This window comes from Megascapheus bottae, chromosome 5 (assembly GCF_031878675.1).
Source record: "Megascapheus bottae isolate mThoBot1 chromosome 5, mThoBot2.hap1, whole genome shotgun sequence".
NCBI lineage: Eukaryota > Metazoa > Chordata > Mammalia > Rodentia > Geomyidae > Megascapheus > Megascapheus bottae.
In genome coordinates this window covers 77,091,323-77,114,321 of record NC_143513.1, presented here as the reverse complement: position 1 = coordinate 77,114,321, position 22,999 = coordinate 77,091,323, and the positions used below count along the sequence as shown (strand labels likewise).

The 22,999-nt window shown below is 43.6% G+C and overlaps 1 protein-coding gene across 1 annotated transcript in view; it reads right to left on the bottom strand.

Annotated features, from left to right (window-relative positions):
• The window catches only part of Mgam (maltase-glucoamylase), a 139,952-nt gene that overhangs the window by 23,669 nt on the left and 93,284 nt on the right, over window positions 1-22,999 (bottom strand). Inside the window, exons 74-96 of the mRNA XM_090333430.1 lie at window positions 21,566-21,734; window positions 21,223-21,319; window positions 20,093-20,205; window positions 19,089-19,214; window positions 17,354-17,482; window positions 16,999-17,109; window positions 16,663-16,725; window positions 14,754-14,888; window positions 14,177-14,264; window positions 12,955-13,093; window positions 11,823-11,956; window positions 11,660-11,694; window positions 11,451-11,567; window positions 10,981-11,129; window positions 10,031-10,115; window positions 8,948-9,004; window positions 7,576-7,700; window positions 5,585-5,673; window positions 4,207-4,256; window positions 3,633-3,800; window positions 3,118-3,270; window positions 2,610-2,807; window positions 1,269-1,423 (exon numbers count right to left, since the gene is read on the bottom strand). Of these exons, the coding sequence (XP_090189556.1) occupies window positions 1,269-1,423; window positions 2,610-2,807; window positions 3,118-3,270; window positions 3,633-3,800; window positions 4,207-4,256; window positions 5,585-5,673; window positions 7,576-7,700; window positions 8,948-9,004; window positions 10,031-10,115; window positions 10,981-11,129; window positions 11,451-11,567; window positions 11,660-11,694; window positions 11,823-11,956; window positions 12,955-13,093; window positions 14,177-14,264; window positions 14,754-14,888; window positions 16,663-16,725; window positions 16,999-17,109; window positions 17,354-17,482; window positions 19,089-19,214; window positions 20,093-20,205; window positions 21,223-21,319; window positions 21,566-21,734 (2,685 nt within the window). The remainder of the gene's footprint in view (window positions 1-1,268; window positions 1,424-2,609; window positions 2,808-3,117; window positions 3,271-3,632; window positions 3,801-4,206; window positions 4,257-5,584; window positions 5,674-7,575; window positions 7,701-8,947; window positions 9,005-10,030; window positions 10,116-10,980; window positions 11,130-11,450; window positions 11,568-11,659; window positions 11,695-11,822; window positions 11,957-12,954; window positions 13,094-14,176; window positions 14,265-14,753; window positions 14,889-16,662; window positions 16,726-16,998; window positions 17,110-17,353; window positions 17,483-19,088; window positions 19,215-20,092; window positions 20,206-21,222; window positions 21,320-21,565; window positions 21,735-22,999) is intronic.

Genomic DNA, 22,999 nt, shown 5'->3' with positions numbered 1-22,999 from the left:
GGGCAGGAGGTGAGCTCTCCTGGGGCCACACACAGCTGCTCTTGTTCTACCAGCCTCACAGAACACACTCATGTCCAACACAGCACAAAGTCCATTTGCACAAGAATACATCAAGACCAATGCTAAGAACCCATCTTCACGTTCCTTTACTCTTGTTACGCGTCACCACCTCGTGCTTCTCCACTGAGGACATAGGATAATCTCCGCCTCCTGTTCCGCTCCTGCTGGCCCACTGACCACTCATCCCCAGGGATGATTTTGGACACACCTCACATCGTCACATTCTCCTTCTAACTGTCTCCATGGCTGCATCATAGAAATTCCTCCTGACTCGTTCCCAGCTCTTCCTGATCTAACACCCACTTGTGAGCCCACCTTCTCCTCATACACCACAGAGGAACTTCTGGGCTCCCTGGTATGTGAAGATTCTTCCTGTCATGCCCTATGTACTTGTTATTCTATCACAAATGTTCTCTCGTTCCTCCTGGAGCCTCAACTCAGTGACTTCCTTTCCTTTTCCAGGTCCTAAGTCATACATTTTCTCATCCTCATGTGACTTGAGACATAGGATTAAAGACGCCTTCAGAAAATTCCACATGTGAGTGAGGAAGCACAATTCCTATTCACATGACAATAGAAGGAAGCTCCCCACGGGAGCATCCTTTCTGGACTTGTGTGTTACTTTCTGAAGTTGGTGACATTGCTAGGACAAAAGCCAGGACAGATTATGATTTTTTCTCTGAATTTGGTCAAAATTCTATATCTCTTCATTTTTCCAAATCTTTCAATACTCTAAAATTTGTATTAATGAGCATGAGCATTCACAAAAAGAGGAAGACCTTCTTAATTGAGAATTATTGAGACCATGACAAGAAAAGCAGTACTATCCAATAATTCTTGAATACTCCATGCTTTTCCTGACCTACAAGCTTTTTAAATATGTCAACACCCAAATGATATGAAAGCTACCTTGACTTTCACCAACATTTTTAGCTTCATTATGTATCATAAACATAGTATTTTAAATAGCATTCATTACACAGAAGATATCCCATAAAAAATTGCTGGGGATATTTCCAGGGCCAGGTAACAAACTCAGTAGCTGTTTCTGGGAGAACGACTACCGGTAGGAATAGACCATAAGAAAACAACTTAGTCTTGGATCCTGAATGTGCATGGAATTTGCTCAGACAGAGCATTCCAAGCCACAGAGGCCCTGGCAGGGATGTCCCCATAACCTCAGGCCCCAGTCCCACCAGACTACTCACATGACAGTGCCTGTACTCTTCCGGCGAATTTCAATCCCAAATGGATTCTCCTTAATGAGGACGTCGTAGAGTCGACCATCAGAAGAACTGTTCGAAACACTGGGGATATTCAGAGGGATTGGGACTTCATACCGCTTGTTGTTAGGATCATAGATCTAGACAAAAATTAATGGATTTAGGTGAGGATAGAGGTAGTCTATATGCATTCTCTTGTTCTAGCAGACAAAGAATGGGTATAGTTAACAATATTGCATTGTATAATTGTAAGCAGCTGTAATGTAGATTATACTTAGTATCTCTGAGCATCTGTGTAAATCAAACACACCAAAATTAAAGAACAAATCTACATTTTAATAGAGAAGTCATTGTAAGACAGCTAATCTATCCCTTGTTCTTAGATGTAATTTAATAAAAACAGCAAAATAAATTACTGCACATTAGGAAAAATTTCAGGTACTTACAATTCCATTTTAAAAACTGTCTCAATAGCTAACATTGTCCAAGCACAACACCACTGCAGCTGACTCATTTCATGTATTTTCAACACTAGACACATTGCAGAAACATGTCTTATCTTAAACCTCTCTTCTGACTGATCACAATAGCATCAGCCCCTCAGGCCTGCTCTGGCTCTTCCTATTCATGAACTAACTTTGTTTTCCTCCTTTCTTTGTGTTTGAACTATAAGACTATTTCTAATGGTTATTGCAAAGTCATGTTCAGAGGGGTTCCAGTTGCATAAGTCAGGAAAGGAGTTATTCAGGCATTTTCAAGATTATAGTTTATTTATGACTTAGAGTAAAAGATAGTATACATACTAGAGAATCCCTTAAGTTCCACTCTAGAGTTACACACTATCTAGTTCTTTTGCACTGAACATTATACCTTTCTTTCTGAACAGTGTCACCTCTTCCCTCGGTTTCTCCTAGGTTTCCCTCCTGCCCACTCCCTCGAGCTGTGTAGTTCACAGCTCATTTTCAACATGGTGTCTAGTATGAATGACTGCTGCATTTGGTCACCATGTGTTCCCATTACTGTGCCCCTCTATTCTCCCCAATTCTTGAATGTAGTACAAGATAAACCCTTCAACCAAACAACCCAGTACTCTCCCCTTAATGCCTATTTATTTTTATTGCAACCGTTTCCATTACAATGGCCACAGGCATCTTCTCAAAGGACCCAGAGTTGAAACTATCAAGAAACTGGACTATCAAGGATTTCTCACCAACTTTAGATTACTATAATGATGTAAAGTATTGATAACAGAAAGTCTATATGAGGAAACATACATTGGGTTTCTATATTACTGAACTAACAGCACGTACAGAATCTTGTGCTTACCTTGAACTGCAGCATTTCATTCTTGTGGAAGGTCACGAGCAGGCGCAGGGGGTTCACAGGTGTGGAGGGGAAGGCATTAATATGAGAAGCCTTCAAGGAGATGTCAGCTGTGGCCCCATGTGAGCTATACTGCACATTGCTGACTGAATACAGATCATTCACAAAGTAGCAGAACGGGACCCCAGGGGTACTGGATTCCTGAGAAAGAAGTCAACAGTGTGCATCAGCATGAGGACCAGGAGTTATCAAGTAGCAAGGGCTGAAAAGGCCCAGCACATCATTCTATGACCATGTTTCCATTAGATAGCACCAAGAATTTAAATTTCTATCTCAAGTAAACCCTCATTTAAAATGCCCCACTTCTTTTTCTACCTGTCCTCACATCTGGATGAGGCATCTTGGGGAGCCCTGGCTTTGCATGCATCCAAAGTTGGGTCTTGGGTCTGCTCAGGCATTACAGGGGAGGTGCAGAGCTGGGAGGGAAGGCTCACATCCCCAGTGCAGTTACCTCCCAGGCGCAGCCTCGGGCCAAGCAGTTGGCCTCAGAAGCTCCTTGCTCATCAGGGTAACAGTCTATTTTCTCCGGGTCCCTTAGGTCAATGTTCCACTGCACTGTATATGCTTCTCCCAGGACCAGGTGGATTCCTGTGATCACAGCGACCTGTAGGAATGCAGAAGCCACATGAGAATATGTGCACCGGATGCAGGCCTTCCACCATCTGAATCTCCTGAAATGATACCTGACTCTCAACAATGCAGGTGACAGACTCTTGATAGGAAATGAAGTATATACACATTGTGTGACTATTTTCAGTGATAACACTGTAATACCAATACCAGTACTTGACTGGAACCTTGTAAGGGACATTTTGAAAATTAAAAAGTGGAATAAATCCTGCCCAGCACACTGACCTCCTATCCCTGGTCTCACACAGGGCTTTGGTCCTTCCTGAACCTTGGAACTTGGCAGACCATGCTACTGGGACAATCTCTTGAAAAACCACTTCAGCTTAAGGTTCTTACCCTCAGGTCAGCATCATAAGTGACACTAGGAGACATTGGAGTTAGGACACCATTCTGTTTCACTGTAACATCCTTAAGTGCCTCAGTCCCAAAGATTTTAATCTCCTGGAATGCTAAGTCATTGGGGTCCTTGTAGGTTGCTTTGGAAACATTCACATCCAAGTGAGTCTACAAAACAGTGAAGCATAATTAGGCAGGAAGTTGGATCTGTATATGTGCAGTATTCATAGTTCCCTGTCAATCCAACAGTCCATTCGAGACCACATACTCATCAGGCTCTGCTGACACTGAGACATACACCAATGTGTGCTCAGTGACCAACAACTTATCCTCAATAAAACTGAGAGAATAAATAAAGACCCCCACAGTTTAGCCAGCAGCATTGAACATGCTCTCTGCTGTGATCTACCAATGCCATTCCCTCCTTTGGATGACACAGAAAAGACAATTCAAGAAAATTAAATCATAAAAAGAAATTTGCTTTCCTATAGTCATTTTGGCAAATGAAATTAGAAATGGATGTAAAGTATTATTAAGTTGTGACACATACAATTCATGAAAATGTGCTACTCACCAGGCTAGCCGAAAATTCACATAAAACATAAACATTATTGACCACAGTATCTGAAAGCAAAAGGAAGAAAAGTCACAATAGGCTCCCCACCACAGATTACATTTCACCACCTCATTCCTTACGGCTGAATCTTGACTTCCAAATAGCATAACTTTCTTCTTTTTGTGATCAAATATATTCAACTTCATCCATGTACCACAACTTTACTCATTCATTCTTCTATGAGCAGACAATAATGGTTCTTTCCATACTTTTTCTATAGATAATGCTACAACGGACACAAGCCGAAGCTACCTACCTCCAGTCTTAGAGTTTGCATTCTGTTACATACAAGCCCACAACAAGATTTATGGCTCACCTGGCAGACTGTCTTAAGAAACTTCTGTATTGTTTCCACAGTGGAAAACGGTTATTTCGTCATGGTTTTGTTCCATTTTTTTCCACATCCTCTCCCCAAATGTTTCTCTTACTTTTTCCATAGCAGCTATCGTAACCGTGCTGGGGTATGTCATTACGAATTTTATGTTTGCATTTCTCTGCTCATTGGTGGTTCCCAGTACATATCTAAATACCTGCTGGCCAGTGTATGACTTCTTTGCAAACACATCCATTCAGATAAATTTGTCTGTCCGTTGAGTTACAAGTATTCAAATATTAGTTTTTATCAGATGTATGATTTGTATATACTTTGTTATTGCACACCTCAGTGATAACCATGTGCTGAGGCCCTACAGATGCACACAGACAAGGAATGTGTGTCCTTAGTGCCTCCCTGTGACAAGCAGGACTTTTCTTCAACATTTGTCCATTGCTTTCTTGGGGATGATATTTACAACATGGATGGATTGCAGGAACAATTCATTTTTCAGCTACACATCAGGAATGAATTGAGAGCCTGTAACATATCCCTGCCAAACAAAAAGTCTGACACAGAAACGTACTCTCTGGCCATCTCTGGCTCACCTGGTAACCAATTCTGAGCACTATGAAAACAAAAAAGGAAACAATTCTCTCAAGAATTTTACTATCGTAGCCGGGCATGGTGGCTCACGCTTGTCATCCTAGTTACTCAAGACACTGAGATTGGGGGACCAAGGTTCAAAGCCAGCCCGGACACAAAAGGGCCTAAGATTTTATCTCCCATTAACCTCTAGAAAACAGAAAGTGGCACATGGCTCTAGGGTCGGCTTGACAAAGCTCAGGGAAAATGACCAAACCCAGGCCGAGTTTTTTGATCCACAAAAAAAGAAAAAAAAAAGTATTTTGCTATTGTGCCTGGTAAGAATCCCTCCTCAGTGAAGGAGTAGCAGGAGGAAAGGGCCAAAGCAGACCTTCAGGTGTGACAGAGGCCGTGAGCCCATCACAACTCTACACTCACCCTTCGACTGCCCGTCATCCCAGAACAGTTCTCCCCTGGCTTCCTTGTTCTCGTCCAGGGCAACGAGAAGACCAAGAGGGTTCTGGCGGCTGCAGGAGACAAGATTCATGAGAGACTCCTAGGATGGCAGCACAAAATACTGCCTCAGATTTCCTTCAAATTTCATTGGGGAAATTGGCCACCAGCAGATGGCATTGCTGTTTTTCAGAGATACCGAAAATGTCACGGGACACAGAAATATCCAATGTGTGACCATAAACATCCACTTATGCAGCAAGAATATGAACATCAGAATCACCACAGTAATAATAAGTATCTAAATATTACCAGCCCCTCCCCCATCACCAAAGTTCATTCAGTAAAATCTATGGCGGCAAACTTACAAATATTTAAATGTCAAAGATAGTTTAAATATCCATGACATCGTTACCAGATGATACGACTTATGAATTTGTGAAATGGCCACAAGACCCTTGTGAGAAACGTACAAGGAGCATTAGGAGCCTGTCCCACTATGTGCCACAGAATTCTGTGGGTCAAGATTCCCCACATTTGATTGAGAACATGGACGTTTAGAAGAAATGGAAATTCTAGGTAACAGTGGTGCAACCAGCTCATTTCAGGGATGAAATCCACAGAAGTGACAGCGCATCCCACGGACAGCTTCACTGAGAGTGCAACACAGTTATATCTGTCTATACGACGGGAACGTGCCTTGTAGAAGGGCCTATTTGGTTGTAACTTGCATTGTAGTTGAGGATAGGAAACACAAGACACTATTCACAAGAAGGAAAGTCATCTGTAAAGGAAGTAAACCCACACAGGTCCTTAACAAGTGATTGGAAACAAAATGTCAATAATTATTTCAGATGTTAAGATAAGATGAAGGAAAGTCACATAAAGAAGTCATTATATATTTATGTTTCCCCAAGGACTGCTGGTAACATCTTTACAAAACAGTGAATAATAACTATAACTGGAATATTATCAATATTCAGAAAAGAAACTGAAGTATGAAGAAAACACACGAATATAATTTAAAATAACCAGAACAAAGAAAGAGCAGCACCCCCTCTGCTGGAAACTGGAGACATTGGTTTGGAGGAAATTGTGAAGTAGAACTTGAAGCAATGAAAATACACTACAGCTCACGCTTTACAAAGAACGAAATCAACAAAAAGTAACACCTAGAACATCACCATGGGCACTCAACGGAAAGCAGCGGTCAGCTTACTATCATCCCGGCAGCACAGCCATGGACTGGGCAGCCCTTTCACAATAACCAGCCCTGGGGTCTGCCTCAGGGACCATCAGCAGAAGAATGGATAAACAAAGACTTCATACACAGCAGAGTTCTACTTGTCAGTGTTATTAGGTTCTCAGTTTTTATCAGAATCTTTGAAGTCCAGTAACTGAGGGTCTACATTTGATAAGGACTGGCATCAGATAAGCACTGATCTTTCATATGTCCATCCTCATACTAGCCAAGGGATCCCTCATTTGTTCACCTTTGAAATGGAGAATTCAAAAATACCAAAGCAGAGTTTTGTTGTTAGTAAAGAAAATATCTTCAAATACAATGGCTCATCTGAGCACAATGCAGACACAGAACAAGTACTCATTGATATAAGTCGCTGTGAACTACTATCTAGGCCTCGTTCAGTAGTTTCTTATATGAGGCCTATCAAGGTCAGGTGACAGCTGCCAGATAGCTTACACAACGGTTTCATCAGCTTGTGAACCACCCTGACCATGAGCGCCTTGTATGTAGATTTGCTTCAAATGACACTTCCTAGACTGATCATGAAACACACATCTAAAGTAACTGTTCAGAATGCAAAGAGGAAAGAAGATAAAAACAACATGAACTACAGAACATGGCCTCAGAAAAACTGCTTTTGTCCTTGAGAGCAGTGTCCATGGGACTGAGGACACTCATGACGGGTAAGTGAGCAACCCGCATGCAGAGCCGAGCCCGTCCCTCCACTCACCTGAGCTGTGTGTTCAGTGCAGGCTCCTGCCAGGGCAGGATGTGGCCCCCGCGCACATGAAGATTGATGTGGTCCAGAGGCGCTGGCAGGACCTTCCACTGTCCACTTGCATTGATTTGAGCACCCTGTGCGCAGGAGGATGGGATGGTAAACGAGACGAACCATCAGGTTCCTGACATTGCAGCTGCCCCTCTGACCTTGCTGCCTGTCCCTCACTGACCAGCACACACCTGGCACTGTAGTCTTGGATTTACAGGACTCTGATTGCAATCATGTTTTGCTTGTGAATGTCCTGGGAGAATCCTCATGTATGCAAGGGGGACACTGACGCTTGTTTTTCTGCCCTGAACACTTAAAATCTAGCTGGGAGCCCTTAGCGTGTCCCCCTAAAGCAGACACAGCAGTGAGCAGGCTGGGGTGACTCAATACTATCTACAACAGAGAACAGGAGCAAGAGAAGCTCCTTTACCTCCCCACCTCACTGCAATCAACGTCATGAGAATCATAAACACATTGTCTCGTTCTTGTTGTTCTGCTGTATGTGCTGCTATATGTGCTATCCAATGCACTGTTTCCACCACCCTGAGTGGCTTCCGTTGATCCTGTACTCTAGAGGGTCTCCAGGGTTCCCATTGGCCTAAGCACACAGCAAAGAGCTCATGTAGTTTCTCATGTTGAAGACTAATGCTATATTCAGTTGTGTGAGTCAGCGCCCTACCTCAGTCTGTTTTACACATTCCTTTATGATCATTGACACAGGAAATCTTAACATGCATAATCTTTGGGCAGCAATGCTACTGAAGAAAATATTTTATTCAGTGACAGTGAAGCCTTTATACTTCAGTATTTAGGATAATCAAGGATACAAATTTGTATAAAGGTTTTGGGAGACCCTTGAATCATGCCTCTAATTCTAGCTACTCAGGAGGCTGAGTAAGAGAAGATTGCAATGGCAATCTAGGCAAAAGAAACAAATCTGTGGCATTACATCTCTCAAGCAATAATGCAAAGCAAAACCACAGGAATTTCACACCAGGAAATCACCAGGTAAGACCTGATATGAGCAAGGGACATGTCCAGTGTCCACTCCAAGACAGGAAAAAATAATCTAGCTTTTACCACAAGGTAATAAAATCAGGAATTTCGATACACTGTGACAGTACAGGAGCATAAAAAAGTGTAAAAAAAAGGGAAGGAAGTCAGGTGGTTGTTGAGATACTTCGGGTCTCACTTCAAGATGCCTAAGTGAGGCAAGAAAAATTCACACCCTGTGTTGAATGGCATCGGCCAATAGGAAATGAAAGCATTAAGCCTAAATTCTGTGAGATCCAGACCACATACAATGGCTGTATAAACTTTTATCAAAACTTACCGTGTAGAAATCATACCAGCGGGCTCTAGGGAAATAAGCTGTCACATTTCTGGCATTCTGAAATTAAACACAAATAGGAAGTGGTCTTGGGTGCTGCTTCCCAGTATAATTCAAGCAATCTACATAAGCAAGGGACCCTGGAGCAGTGGTAGAATTGGAGCCTGGACATCTGCTCTCCTATGATCAGCAAGGTTGGGAAGCTGCTTTCCTTCTCTCTTCACAAACAGGAACTCTCCTGCCCAACACATGATGCTCTCATGAAGCCATTGGCATACATGGTTTCAGGGGATAAAAACTTCAGCACTACTCTGAGACTTACTCATCCCTTTTTAAATAGAAAAACACATAACAGTGTCTGTGAAGTAGACGAAAACGTCTCAGGTAAAACGAGACTGAAGTATGGAGTACCAGGACATTTTAATCAAGGCAATTGATCACAAAGAAAGAAAAGAAGTGGCTTTTTCTGCCAGCCCAAACTATCACAAAAAGAAAAGAGGGCTGTCAGCAGCGCGACAGGCCCCCATCACAGAAAGCTGTTCTCCGAGGGGATTTCAGCTTCTCTCTACCCTCGTAATGCATTTTAGGGAAATCGTTTACTATCGCACCCTCCTAACTACTTTCTTCCCTATATTAATCTAGTGACATGCCTCAAATATATGAGACCAAATTTATTCTCCTATCCTGAGACTCCAACTATTAAAAAAAAAAATCACACCGGCACCAAGCACTGGTGGCTCACACCTGCAATCCCAGCTACTCAGGAGGATGAGATCTGAGGATCACGGTTCAAAGCCAACCCCAGCACTAAAAACCATGAAACTATTATCTCTGTGACAGCAGCAAGCCACAGAGTGCAAGCCCCATGACTGATAATTATTTTTTAAAAAAATTACACAACCCATGAAAAAGATTTCACCTCAGAATCATTTCTGAAGCACAGGAGAGAGAGTGGTAAAACGACAATAAGAAGTCATGCCACAGGATCCCCTACACAAGAAATGCCATCTCCCCCTGCTCTCCCACGCCTGGGACCCCCTTGTCACCAGGCCAGAACCTTATCCCATCTCAGGCCCCCACACTCACAGGCTCCAGGACAGGGCTGACCAGGAAGCCTGAGCCCAGCAGGAACTGACTGTCAATATCCCAGGTCTCCCTGTCAGACACGAACCTGGAAAAGCAAAGGGAGCCATCATAGTCACAGCCCCACAGGAGCACTACCCCAAGGCCCTGGGAACAACTCAAGAGTTTACCATGTCAAGCCAGGCATGGTGGCCCACGCCTATAATCCTAGCTTCTCAAGAGACTGAGATCTCAGGATCACTGTCAAAGCCAGCATCACACACTAAAAAATGTGAGACCCTTATCTCCCATTATCACAAGAAAACAGTAAGTGGTGCTGTGGCTCAAGGGGTACTGGGGAAGCCTTCAGTTGAAGAGCTCAGGAACAGCATCCAGGCCCAGACTTCAAGCCCCATGACCCCATCCCACACACACAAAATACCAAGTCAGAAACCAGCTGTTCTGAGTGCTGTTCCTACACATTCTGGACTTCAGTAAGGAAGAGGTCATCTCCAGTGTTCACAGGTCATGACCCCCAAGCCCCAGCAATGCTTTACATACATTTCCTTCTAGAAAATTCCTCCAGAGTTCCCAGCATGACACATGTTCAACGCAAGACTACCTCATCCTTCTCCTCTCCACTGGAATGTTTGTTTTATCAGCTGAACACACATGACCTGGGCCCACATAACAAGCACACATAAAATTTAGGGACGCCTTTGTTATACCAAATATGAAAGAAAGAAATCATGTGCTCATTCTTGTTTCAAAACCTACACACTCAACAAAGCCTCTCATCCATGACGATTGCTGAGTGTCATACTGTCTTCTAATGACAAGTTTCATATGCTCACTTCCTAGAGGACTTAACAAAGAATTCAGATTTTCTTATTTGAAAAATGGATTGCAGCCACCACCACCCTAGGGAATGACACAATTGTGGATTACTCAGAGGATTGCTGCTAGACACTCACTCGTGGAGGAGAGGCCGCACCACAGTGGCGCCCTCCGTGTTGGCCTTGTGCATCAGGGTGTAGAGATATGGTAACAGGGTGTATCTGGTCTCTAGGACGCTTCTGGAAAGGTTCACAAAGGCAGCATCCCAGGACACGGGGTCTTGTCTCTAAAGGACACAAAGAAGGACATTCTGCACTTACTGTGGGATACTGATGGGCCTTAAGGAATTCATGGCTAGAATTCATGTCCTATCAACCATGCACAGCGAAAGCTAATAATGAATGCCACTCCTTAAAAGAGTGCTTTGCTGAACTATCCTGGAGATAATTTCTTCTGAAGGAAGGAATCATCTGCTCAGTGCTGAGGACTGTAATTGACTGAGCACTTGGAGAGTGTCTCCAGACCTCACACAGCAGGAGCTGTGTCTCAAGACTGCTGGCTGTGGTCAGGTGCCACAAAACAAGGAAGGGGGAACAGATGGCCTCACCCTGGTCCCGATGGTGTTGTGGTTCCTGGAGAAGGGGTAAAAGGCCCCCAGCTGCATCCAGCGAGCACACATCTCATACTGTGCATCTTGAAAGAACCCACAGATATCTGCCCCTGTCTGAAACAAGACAGAACAAACCCAGCCTCTTGCACATTTCTCAGACATCCCACCACCTCCATGGGGATCAAGAGGAGCCAAAGGTCACTTACATAGGATATGCCAAAGAGGCTGAACTCCATCATGCCTGCAAGGAGAACCACAGCTGTGTCAGGCCAGACTCCCAGGACCTGCCTCCTCCTCCTCCCTCTTCAAGGGTTCTAGTCCCTTGCCCTAGCGGAGGGGCAGAGCCCCCTGGGAGCAAAGGCCACACACCAATGATAGACTTCTTCAGCTGGTCCCAAGCAGCGGTGTTGTCTCCCAGCCAGTGTCCTGCCCAGCGTCCAGAGGAAGGGAATGTGGAGCGGGTGATGACGATGCCTCTCTGTCCTGTGGCCTCCTGCACGGCCCTGGTTGGAAGAGCAGGGGAGAACTGAGGCCAGAACAGGGGCCGGTAGTCCACAGAGCACCACCTACCCTTTTCTCACACCTGTCCTTCAACTGGAATCAAGGTCTCAATTTAAAAAAAAAAGTATCTTCTTAAATGAAAACAAAATGGTTTCCCTACTAAACAGAAACACTACAGAAGGCTGCCATGCTACAGTGCTTTATGAGAAATTGATTATGCAACAAGCCATTGAAATTGTGGAAAAGGTAAAATTATCACTTTATTTAATATTATGCAACAGTTAGTTTTCTAGTATAGAGGAGAGGGCACAGATCCTTCCCCAGAGACCTTGGGCCTGGACAATGTGCTTGATGCCTGACTAGAAGGAATTCAGGACCTGGAGGAAGGTCGTTCTGGCTGATAGGGATTCCCATAACAGCTCTGCCTTCAGCTCTCCCTTTCTTACCAGAACCTACACATCGCAGATAAATGGGTAGAGAGAGAAAAACTAAAGGTGCATTCAGGAAAATCAATCCCTTAACCTTCACTCTTATTCCTGCATTTTAGGTATGCCAAACTGTTTCTCTATATATTAAATAATAAGCAGCATTCATCTTGGCATATCAGAACCATACTCTATTGATTGGGCTGCTTAGAACACATGACTTGCTCAGAAAATATAAAGACAGCAGGTGAGAACTGACATTTTGAGTCTCTAACTTTCATGTCCTACATGGGGTCCAGGTTGATTCTCTCCTATCTCTATCTTCTTTTCTCTATTTCTCCATACTAAAATAAGTCTTGTTAAACGAAGATAAATCCTTGTTAATATGCTATCTTGTGAGATCCTCTGTAATCTGATAAATCTTGATATGCTTTTCATGGGAGGATCTCAGGACCTGTGATTTTCTGTGGAAACTGAGAATTTGAGGGGCCTCCTTGACCACCATCCAGAGTCAGAGGGAAGACCAGGGCAGCTCGCCCCCACAGGGGATACCAGGCAGGGGAGGCAGGACTCACTCGTAGGTGGGTCTGGTCTGGGACCAGCCATACAGGTTGTGGACATCATAGTGCCGCACACGGGAGCCGTCGGGAAGGATCTGCTCGCTCTCCATGCACAGGGTCTTGCTGCTCAGGCCCCTGTCCCTGGCCTCCAGATCTGAAGAGAAAATTGAAGAATGTCTCATGGTGTTACAGTATCTTACCTTGTTATCTGGCATATTGTATATATGTTTCTTTGTTTATTTGAAATAGGATAGGGAAGGAGGAAAACAAGATGAGCAGAACAGGTCCCAGGAGGGAAATGGGGCAAAAAAATGACAATGGTTATTTAATGTTTGTGAAGTTACGTACTTTCTATCTGGCAAATATAATGTAACCCTTGTATTAATTACAATAAAAAGTAAAAGAAATGTGATAAAAAGAAAACTGAAGAATATGACTAAAGCCCTAATGGACTTACTTAGTTCCTTCATTCCCCTGCCTCTCTGTGAGCGTGTCAACTCTGGATCTTAAGTCTAGATTGAACTCTACAGAAGTCTCTCTCTCTCTCTCTCTCTCTCTCTCTCTCTCTCTCTCTCTCTCTCTCTCTCTGTGTGTGTGTGTGTGTATGTGTGTGTCTGCTTCTCTCATTCTTAGTGACAAGCAAACAATGCTCTGAGTCCCTGGGTCCTGGGGAGTTCTCAACATCAAGGTGACTCCTGAAAGTCTAGATAATGAGAAGAATGCAAGGTTCTCAAGCATTCATTTTGGAGCAGGCACTCATCTAGACTTGTAATGCATAAAGTATGGGATATAACTCTTAAATATGTCAAATACATAGGAATACATCGCCTTCCTATCTTACAAAAGTGCTCAGTGGAAAATCCATGGAAGTTCACACCACTCATAGAAAGAACAACTGAAGGAGTCAGGCCATAAGCACAAGGATGACTCCACAGCACATGAGTACTGAGATATAGAGAGCCAGTCCATCAAAACTGTTAGTGGTGAGACATTCTAGTGAGTAAATCAGCTTGAAGGACAAAGGGAGAGCTGGGACATTATTTTGGAGACATAACCAGTGTCAACTGCTTTCTGGACAACTTAAGAAAATTTGCCAGAGGCTCCGGCAACTTGCACATGCCAAGATACCATCTCTGCAGTGCTTCTGTCACAGTACCACGAGGCCCTCCTGATGGGGCTGTGGCTCAGAAATCCTCCTTCCAGCCATGTGCAGGTGGAGGAGGCCCCGCGTCCTTACGTGGTATGTAGGGAGGATGGTTCAGGGTGGGATCCCTGCAGCCAGAAGGAACCGCCCCGTTCACGAAGCTCGAAGGTTCATTCATATCCTAGAAATGTCAGACACACACACATGGTGCATCGTAAAGACAAGGCATTGTGTCAACTCAGAGATAAGAGCTCAGTGGATAAACAGTCATCATTCTATAAGTCCTGTTGATGGGGTCCAGGGAGAATCACCACATTAAGGCAACAATTGGTGGAACCAGTAAGTGAGCCTTACAGGATGACTTCCTGGAGAGTTATCAATATTCTCCTGAAGGCCCAGCAAAGTTCTGAGCAATGAATAAGCATCACCTATCAGATTTCACAGCACAAATTTCACAGCTGCCACCAATGATGGAGGACGCTGAGCTCCCATACAGCTGGTGAAACATGGATATTCTGAGATACCCAAAGTTTTCATGGAGGAATGTTGAAGCTGCTTAACTAAACACATCTGATCTCACCATCTTCACTGAAGTCATTCCTATGCCACCACCCATTAAGGTTCACACAACATCTATCCACACGTACGCAGTCAAGCACCCTCCACTCACAATCCACATGCCATCAAACTTCAAGCTCTTATCTGGACTCCGTGGATTGGTGTGGAGCTCTTTCATTTCCCTCTTCCACCACAGGACAGTTGAGTTCCGGAAAAAGTCTGGGAAGGCCACATAAGCTCTGTATTGCTATGAAAAAAACACACACACAATTTGTCCAAAGTGAAGAGACTTGACAGAAAACTGTTCACTACTAACACGTGAACTCAAGAAAAGATCTGTGTTGCATGATAGTGACATGAGGAGGCTGAGCAGTGCTTTCAGCACTGAATGTCCTGGGATCATCAAGAAAGCATGGAATATGAAGAAAGATACACAAACTGTATTCCTTCACACATGTGGCAAACAGGCCTACCCTTCTTTCCTCTTTGTAACTAGACACATGTTATCTGCCAATACACTGAACTCTCCACCTGTTCCTTCAGACCTCACCCTGAACTCCTCTATTCCTACCACTTCTTAGGATTCCTGCAAAATCGTTCTAGTTGCAGGAAGACCATGCAGCCAGAAAGGCCACATGTCAGGTCATTTATAACACTGACAGAGTTTGAAGAGAAAAAACCTTACTTTAACTTCTTCTCGTTGGTCTGAATACAGCTCTGGGGCATAGCTTAGACCCTCATCTAAAAATTAGATGATAATGAATACTCAGTGTGGGATTATAGGTTCAGAACATGTACCCAGCTGACTCCGTGAAGATCTGCATATGTTTTTTTCCTTATTTTCTGTTGTGGAACCATTCAGCCTTTAAAGTAAACCATTTCCTCTGCATGAACCATTTGTATTACAAACATCAAATACCCAACAAACGCTAATAATACCAGCAAACAACATTTGACCTGGTGTTCTACAAATCTAGCAGGTCCCCTAGGATGCAATAGATAAGCACACAGAAGGGAAGGTACACAGCTGCAGGGTGGGGTCTGTGCTCAGAGACATGGGTACACAAGATGGTACATGGATTGGCACCCAGGGACACGTGCCACTAGGAATGGAAGTGGAAAGAAGGGAACTAGACAAAGAGAAATACCCACTAGAAACCCAGAGCCCCAGCTCAGGTGAAAGCAAAAACAATGGGATGGATATGACAAAGGAAGAGTGGAACAATTAGTGATTATACGCCCAGATTTTACCCTCTAGGAGATGCAAGTAGGAAATTAAAGCCTTTTATGGTTCAGCAAATTCATAGGGATTGGTCAGTAATCTTAAACAATACACGCAGTGAAACTATGCTGATATTCTCCAAGGTGCTCTGTCTGTTTCATCCTGTTCATACCGAATTGAACGAGGGGAGACACTGACCAAAATGCATTGTATTTACAAACTGACCTATTAAATTGAACATCTTCTGTACAACTACTTAAAGGAATGCAAACGGTGAAATGCCTTAGAAAGACAAAGTCAAAGCCCAACTTAATAAACACCAGAACACAGGGATTTTTCAGGAAAGTGTAAGGGAGAGAGTAGATGAATGAAGAAAAGACAAGCAGAATGCACTAAGTCCTTATATATATCACAAAATTTAGGAAAGTAAGGGCAGTGGGCAAGTCAGAGCCTGGGGACATTGTTAAAAAGATACATTGTATTCAAAAACTACTTTGCTAAATAACAACTCATTTAAAAACCATTTAATAATAAAATAAAAATTAAAAGCTAATACAGAAGCTAGGTATTGCTTTTATTAAAGCTTTGCAATTGAAATCAGCCTTGTGCTCCCTAAAATTAAAAATGATTGTGCAACTCTTAAGCCTGACCCAAGGAAAATAATACATATATTCCCACTTCAAGAAAAATGTTGCTGTCTGTAAAGCAATCAGCACACTGATTAATGTGTCTAGTGTACCAAACAAGGCCTCCACTTGCAGGTAACCCTTCCTGCACCCGACACAAAGTTTCTTTTTACCTCTATTTGGATGTCCCAGTCCAGAGAGTTGTTCACCACAACATTTGGGAAATCAGGCCAGACCTATGGAGGGAAGAATGTTCAACAAGAAGGCAACACACACTTTTCCATGAAGAGAATTACCAAAGACATCACCAACCACAGTTCTAGGGAGTAGACACTTCATGTATTAGGAAGCATTGGGTCACAGGAAAGTGGATTCCACAAAACCTTTACATGGATCCATAAATATTGATTAGAATATGAAAGCAAAATGGAAAGGAGGGAAAACAACACGGAGAACAAACCCGCAGTGTGCCCACCCAGGTGAGGTGTGGGGATCACCTTCCATCCTACCTTGCCCCAGACAATTCCTCCGTCATTGGGAAACTTGATGAAGACATCATCCTCCTCTCCACGAGTGAAGGCAGGATAGGGCTCTGTCTCATTGCCTGAAATGGCTGGGTCCTGACACCAAAGCACAAGTCAGAGGAAGGACAGAGGCAGGCAATGCCCACAGACACAGCACACCACATCCCAGAAGACCTTCCTCCCATCCCCCATGACCTGTAAAGTGTCTGAGAACACTGGTAAATGTCTTTTCCCAGGGAGCTTCAGTCCCGCCTTGTGGAAAAGGGAAGGAAACACAGCAAAGGCCTCCCCACCAGCTCCCCTCCATCTCCCAGAGGCCACAGGGGCCACGTGGACTGACCAGAATGAGGATGATCCGCATGCCAGCGGCCTTCATGCGGTCGATGAGGGCGGGAAACCCAGTGAACTTGGGGCTAAGGGTGAAATCCAGCTGCCTCTCCATGTAGTCGATGTCTGAGTACTGCACGTCCTGGGGGAGCACACAATGGACCGGGTGGCAGCTGGGGACTCGAGGCCACCTTTCAATGGAACGACTCTCCACCACCCATGCCCAGCTTCACATGGCTTTCTTCTGACTCAAACCCTGCTTCTCTGTTCTTTGTTTTCTACTGAAAGCTAGAAATACACATTTTCAACTTCTCACTCATAAAGTAGGTAAAAAGTGCATATTGGAAAGAAGAGATAAGATGAAGTATCTACTTAGTGGGGCTCTTATGGATGAGTAAAACCCACTGGAACAGGGCTCATGACTGTTCAATGCCACCTAGCACAAAGTTCACTGAACCACTTCTCAATGATACACACCTGACAGCTACACAGGAGACTGAGCTCAAGAAACACTCAGGGGAGGAGGGAAAGTGGGAGACAAACATGGGAAAGGGTAACATTATTCATGAAAGGGTGTACTTTATGAATGTAACTGTAACCCCTCTGTACAACACCATGGCAACACAATAAAGTTTAAAAAATAAACTCATGGTCCCTGGACAAATACAGCAAAAAATAGTTCACAAGGTAACATTTCAGTGAAAGAAGCTGGTTGAAGTGACTTCTACTTGTCATCTCAGTTATAGCAGAAAGAAAAAAAATACCAGGATTACAGTAAAGCAGGTAGCCTGAGCAAAACATGAGGCTTTCTACCAAGATAACCACTATAAAAATTGAGCTACAGGCATAGTTCAGTTGTAGATAATCTCACAAGTTAGGGGCCCCAATATCAAACTCAAATACCACAAAAAGAAAAGGAAAACAAAACAAACCACAGGACAAAGTACTGGATAAATTGCCAACATAAGCAGTGAGAGCATGGGCACGCTGTCCACAAGAGGTTACGCAGGATTCAGTGGTTAGCAGGAAAATAAATTTACATAAGAAGTTTACTGTCTACTCCAAATACCAGATAGACAGTGAGTCTATTAAAAATCAAGGGGAAAAAAAGCAAGCCATTACAATGAAAATCTACTTTCAATAATTAGTTTCATTATCCCCAGCGATAGAATATTTGACATCATTTCATGAATGGAACTATTTTAAATAACAGAACAAAATTAAAAAGGAAAGTAGGCTATGGGGTCAATTTTGATGGTTTAACTACTCCTGTTCTCAGTGAATGGTGACATTCATTTCCATGGACAACCAGGATCCCTAGCATAAGGAGCTGAAATGTATTGCCACAGGAAACAGAAATAAGACCTTCCTACATATACAAGGGGCTCAGCAAGTCTTAACTTATTTGTTTCCAATTTAAAAAATAAAGAAAGACTGGTGCTTTCTATCTAGGACACAATGGTTTTGACTAAATATCTTCAATCTATATTCAAAAAAATACAAGGGAACATGACATAGGAGATAAAGCTGTGGGCTATCCCTTTTTATGTCATTCATCTCCCAGTGCCACAAGGTCAGAAACATCTCACAAAATTTGCATGACATTGTCAAGGTCATCGTGGAATCACGTAAGAAGGCACTTCGTGTTCTTATATAAACTCACAAATACCCCATAAAGAAGTTGAGGCCCAGACACAGGCAGGGTCCCTAGGAGAAGAGAAGGTGGTGTGCACCACGAGCATACATACATAGGGGATCTGGGCAGCCACCATGTCATCATACAAGCTTGAGATCTCAGCATCATTCTCATATCCATAGCGACACAGCTGGAACCCCAGGGACCAGTAAGGCACCATCACAGGCCGACCAATCACCTGGAAATTTGAGTAAAAAATAATTCTTAACATGAAGTGCCAGTGCCCTGTCTAGACAAACAACACCTGCAAATCCAGACAGGACTTGAAGGAAACACAGCACTAGAATACCATGAGGAAAAGCCTGCTCCCACATTAGAGCTCAGGCTTCAGGAAGCTAGAAAATTGGCTTTTGTTCTCATTCCTAGATGCAGGCTCAATTATTAGTGAGGAGCACAAAATTCAAGGCAACGTGCATGGACTGATACACTACATGCTCTGGTAGCCCAGAAGTAGGGAAAAGTTGAGGAGGCAAGTGTGCTTGTTTCCTCAGCTCTGAGTTGGGTTTGATCTTAGTGTCCATCTCATACAGATTCCATGAGAACTGAATGGGTCATCTATGGGAAGTTACGATATATGTGCTCTGACAGACTCAGCAGTTCCTCCATGTCTGTTATGTCTATCACAATGACAAATCCCTTCAACCATCACCACCAACATCACCTCACAGTGTAACCGCTGCAGCCATCAGGCCCTATCAGAAGAGCCACAATCACCATCACAAAAACCATAACTCCACACCCCATCATCAATGATAGGAACATCATCAAAGTCACCGTCACCATCATCTTCACCAGCCCAAACACCATTCCCATCATCAGACCAAGAAACAATACCATCCTGATCAACAAAACCATCACCTCCTCCATCACTCAAAATACACGATGACCAGGGATACATTTGCTACCTTCCAATATTTATTCCCTTTTTATACTATACATATCTCTGAGAATAGTCAACAATTGTAATTACAACTGTGAGAGGTATAAAACTAATTATACCTTTAGAACCTAGTATTTCTGCATAAGCACTTAATGGACAGGTGAATTTCCACCTACCTCGGTGTACTGCTGAGTGACAAGCTCTGGGGTTGGCCCCAAGAACACATAAAAGTCCAGAATTCCCCCTGTGGTGCGGTAAGTCAGGGCTGGCATGGGCTGGAAGGTCACATCTGAAAATAGAGGGAAAGGGGAGCTGAGCTGCCTGCAAAGCTCAACATGGGAAGAAAGCACCTCTGATCAATGTGTTTTCTCTCTCCTTCATTGCATGCTATGAAGAAACCATCTTCTGTACTCAACTCACCCAGACTGAAATAATTTAGATGGAAGTAAGGTTCTATTCAGGAATCCTTTGCGATTACATTATTATGTTAAATATTTTGTCACTCTGCTATTAGAGTACATTCTTTTTTATTATTGAAGACTTGATGCTTTTAGGGATGGTGTACAACAACTAAGCTCTGAATCACAGCTTTTTGCTTGGCTTATCTCGTGCTCAGCTTCTTTCGTTGTGATGGAACTTATTTTTCCTGGGTTGGCTTGAAACCAGGATTCTCCTAATTTCAGCTTTCTAAATGGTTGGGCCGACCACCAGCTCTCAGTTTTATATATCCATTTTAGTGCAAATTTCTCCAGAAGCTTTAAGAATTATATTGCTTTTCTATGTCCTTTTCACACAGTATCCTCCTCCCACCCCACTGTGAGAACACCTTATATATTGTAAAACTCATGAATAAACTACAACTAACTGAAGAAGACATCATGTCAGGTGCATCTATTTTACATAAGTTTTTTTCTAAGTCAAATATTTATCCTTCTTCAATAGAAATAAAACCCCAAATATCTTTCACACCATCATAACCCCAGAGTGTTCTAACAATCACTTCAAAGATATTCCAGTTGCATGCATGCCTGGCTCCTCAGGGCCTTCCATGCAAGAATGGACTCTGGGTTTTGAACTCTATTGGCGTTGCTATGCATTCCTGTGTGACTGTTACAGACGGAAATATACCACTCACTAATTTCACTACACATTACTAGAGGAACATAAGCAAAAGGGCAAACAGTAAATAAATGCTCTACCACTCATGTTATTGTTGATTTCCCTGCCACTAGGTCACAAATTATTCCCCTGAGATAACCTAAGAGCCCTGAGCACTCAGATGTGGGAAGAAGCAGCGCTGGCCTACCCATGGCATTGCTGTTGAGCAGGAGGACTCCGTGGGCACTGCCGTCCTCCTCCAGGCCCATGTAGTAGGGGTGGACGCCATACGAGTTCTTCTTGTACTGAGAAGCATGGGGGAGAAGTGGGCAGAGTTAGAAGACATTGCACCTGACAAGGGAATTCACAAAAACTCATGGACCTACAATGGCCATCAAGGAATTTAAACACATGGTGACAAAGGAGCTTGAGGAATGGTCAGGAGGACAGAATCCGATTGTGACAATACATGTCAATCAGGGGGATGATACACAGAGGCGCTCAGTGCGGGTCCAGGGAATTAAGCCGAGACCCCAAGTGCTCCTCCTTACCCCCGGGGGTTGGTCTCTGGAAAACATGCCCCACGTGTGCCAGTTCAAGTCTCTCCTAAAGGCCGTATGCTCGGTTTCCCCAAAGCCATAGACGTAGTGAGAGGGCAGGCGCGTGGAGATGCGGATGAACATGTCGTTGAAGGTGAAGCCCAGGACCTGAGAGTCCCAGCTGAGAGGGGAAGGGCAGGGAGGGCAGGAAGTGAGCTCTCCTGGGGCCACACACAGCTGCTCTTGTTCTACCAGCCTCACAGAACACACTCATGTCCAACACAGCACAAAGTCCATTTGCACAAGAATACATCAAGACCACTGATAAGAACCCATCTTCACGTTCCTTTACTCTTGTTATGCGTCACCACCTCGTGCTTCTCCACTGAGGACATAGGATAATCTCCGCCTCCTGTTCCGCTCCTGCTGGCCCACTGACCACTCATCCCCAGGGATGATTTTGGACACACCTCACATCGTCACATTCTCCTTCTAAATCTCTCCATGGCTGCATCATAGAAATTCCTCCTGACTCGTTCCCAGCTCTTCCTGATCTAACACCCACTTGTGAGCCCACCTTCTCCTCATACACCACAGAGGAACTTCTGGGCTCCCTGGTATGTGAAGATTCTTCCTGTCATGCCCTATGTACTTGTTATTCTATCACAAATGTTCTCTCGTTCCTCCTGGAGCCTCAACTCAGTGACTTCCTTTCCTTTTCCAGGTCCTAAGTCATACATTTTCTCATCCTCATGTGACTTGAGACATAGGATTAAAGAGGCCTTCAGAAAATTCCACATGTGAGTGAGGAAGCACAATTCCTATTCACATGAGAATAGAAGGAAGCTCCCCACGGGAGCATCCTTTCTGGACTTGTGTGTTACTTTCTGAAGTTGGTGACATTGCTAGGACAAAAGCCAGGACAGATTATGATTTTTTCTCTGAATTTGGTCAAAATTCTATATATCTTCATTTTTCCAAATCTTTCAATACTCTAAAATTTGTATTAATGAGCATGAGCATTCACAAAAAGAGGAAGACCTTCTTAATTGAGAATTATTGAGACCATGACAAGAAAAGCAGTACTATCCAATAATTCTTGAATACTCCATGCTTTTCCTGACCTACAAGCTTTTTAAATATGTCAACACCCAAATGATATGAAAGCTACCTTGACTTTCACCAACATTTTTAGCTTCATTATGTATCATAAACATAGTATTTTAAATAGCATTCATTACACAGAAGATATCCCATAAAAAATTGCTGGGGATATTTCCAGGGCCAGGTAACAAACTCAGTAGCTGTTTCTGGGAGAACGACTACCGGTAGGAATAGACCATAAGAAAACAACTTAGTCTTGGATCCTGAATGTGCATGGAATTTGCTCAGACAGAGCATTCCAAGCCACAGAAGCCCTGGCAGGGATGTCCCCATAACCTCAGG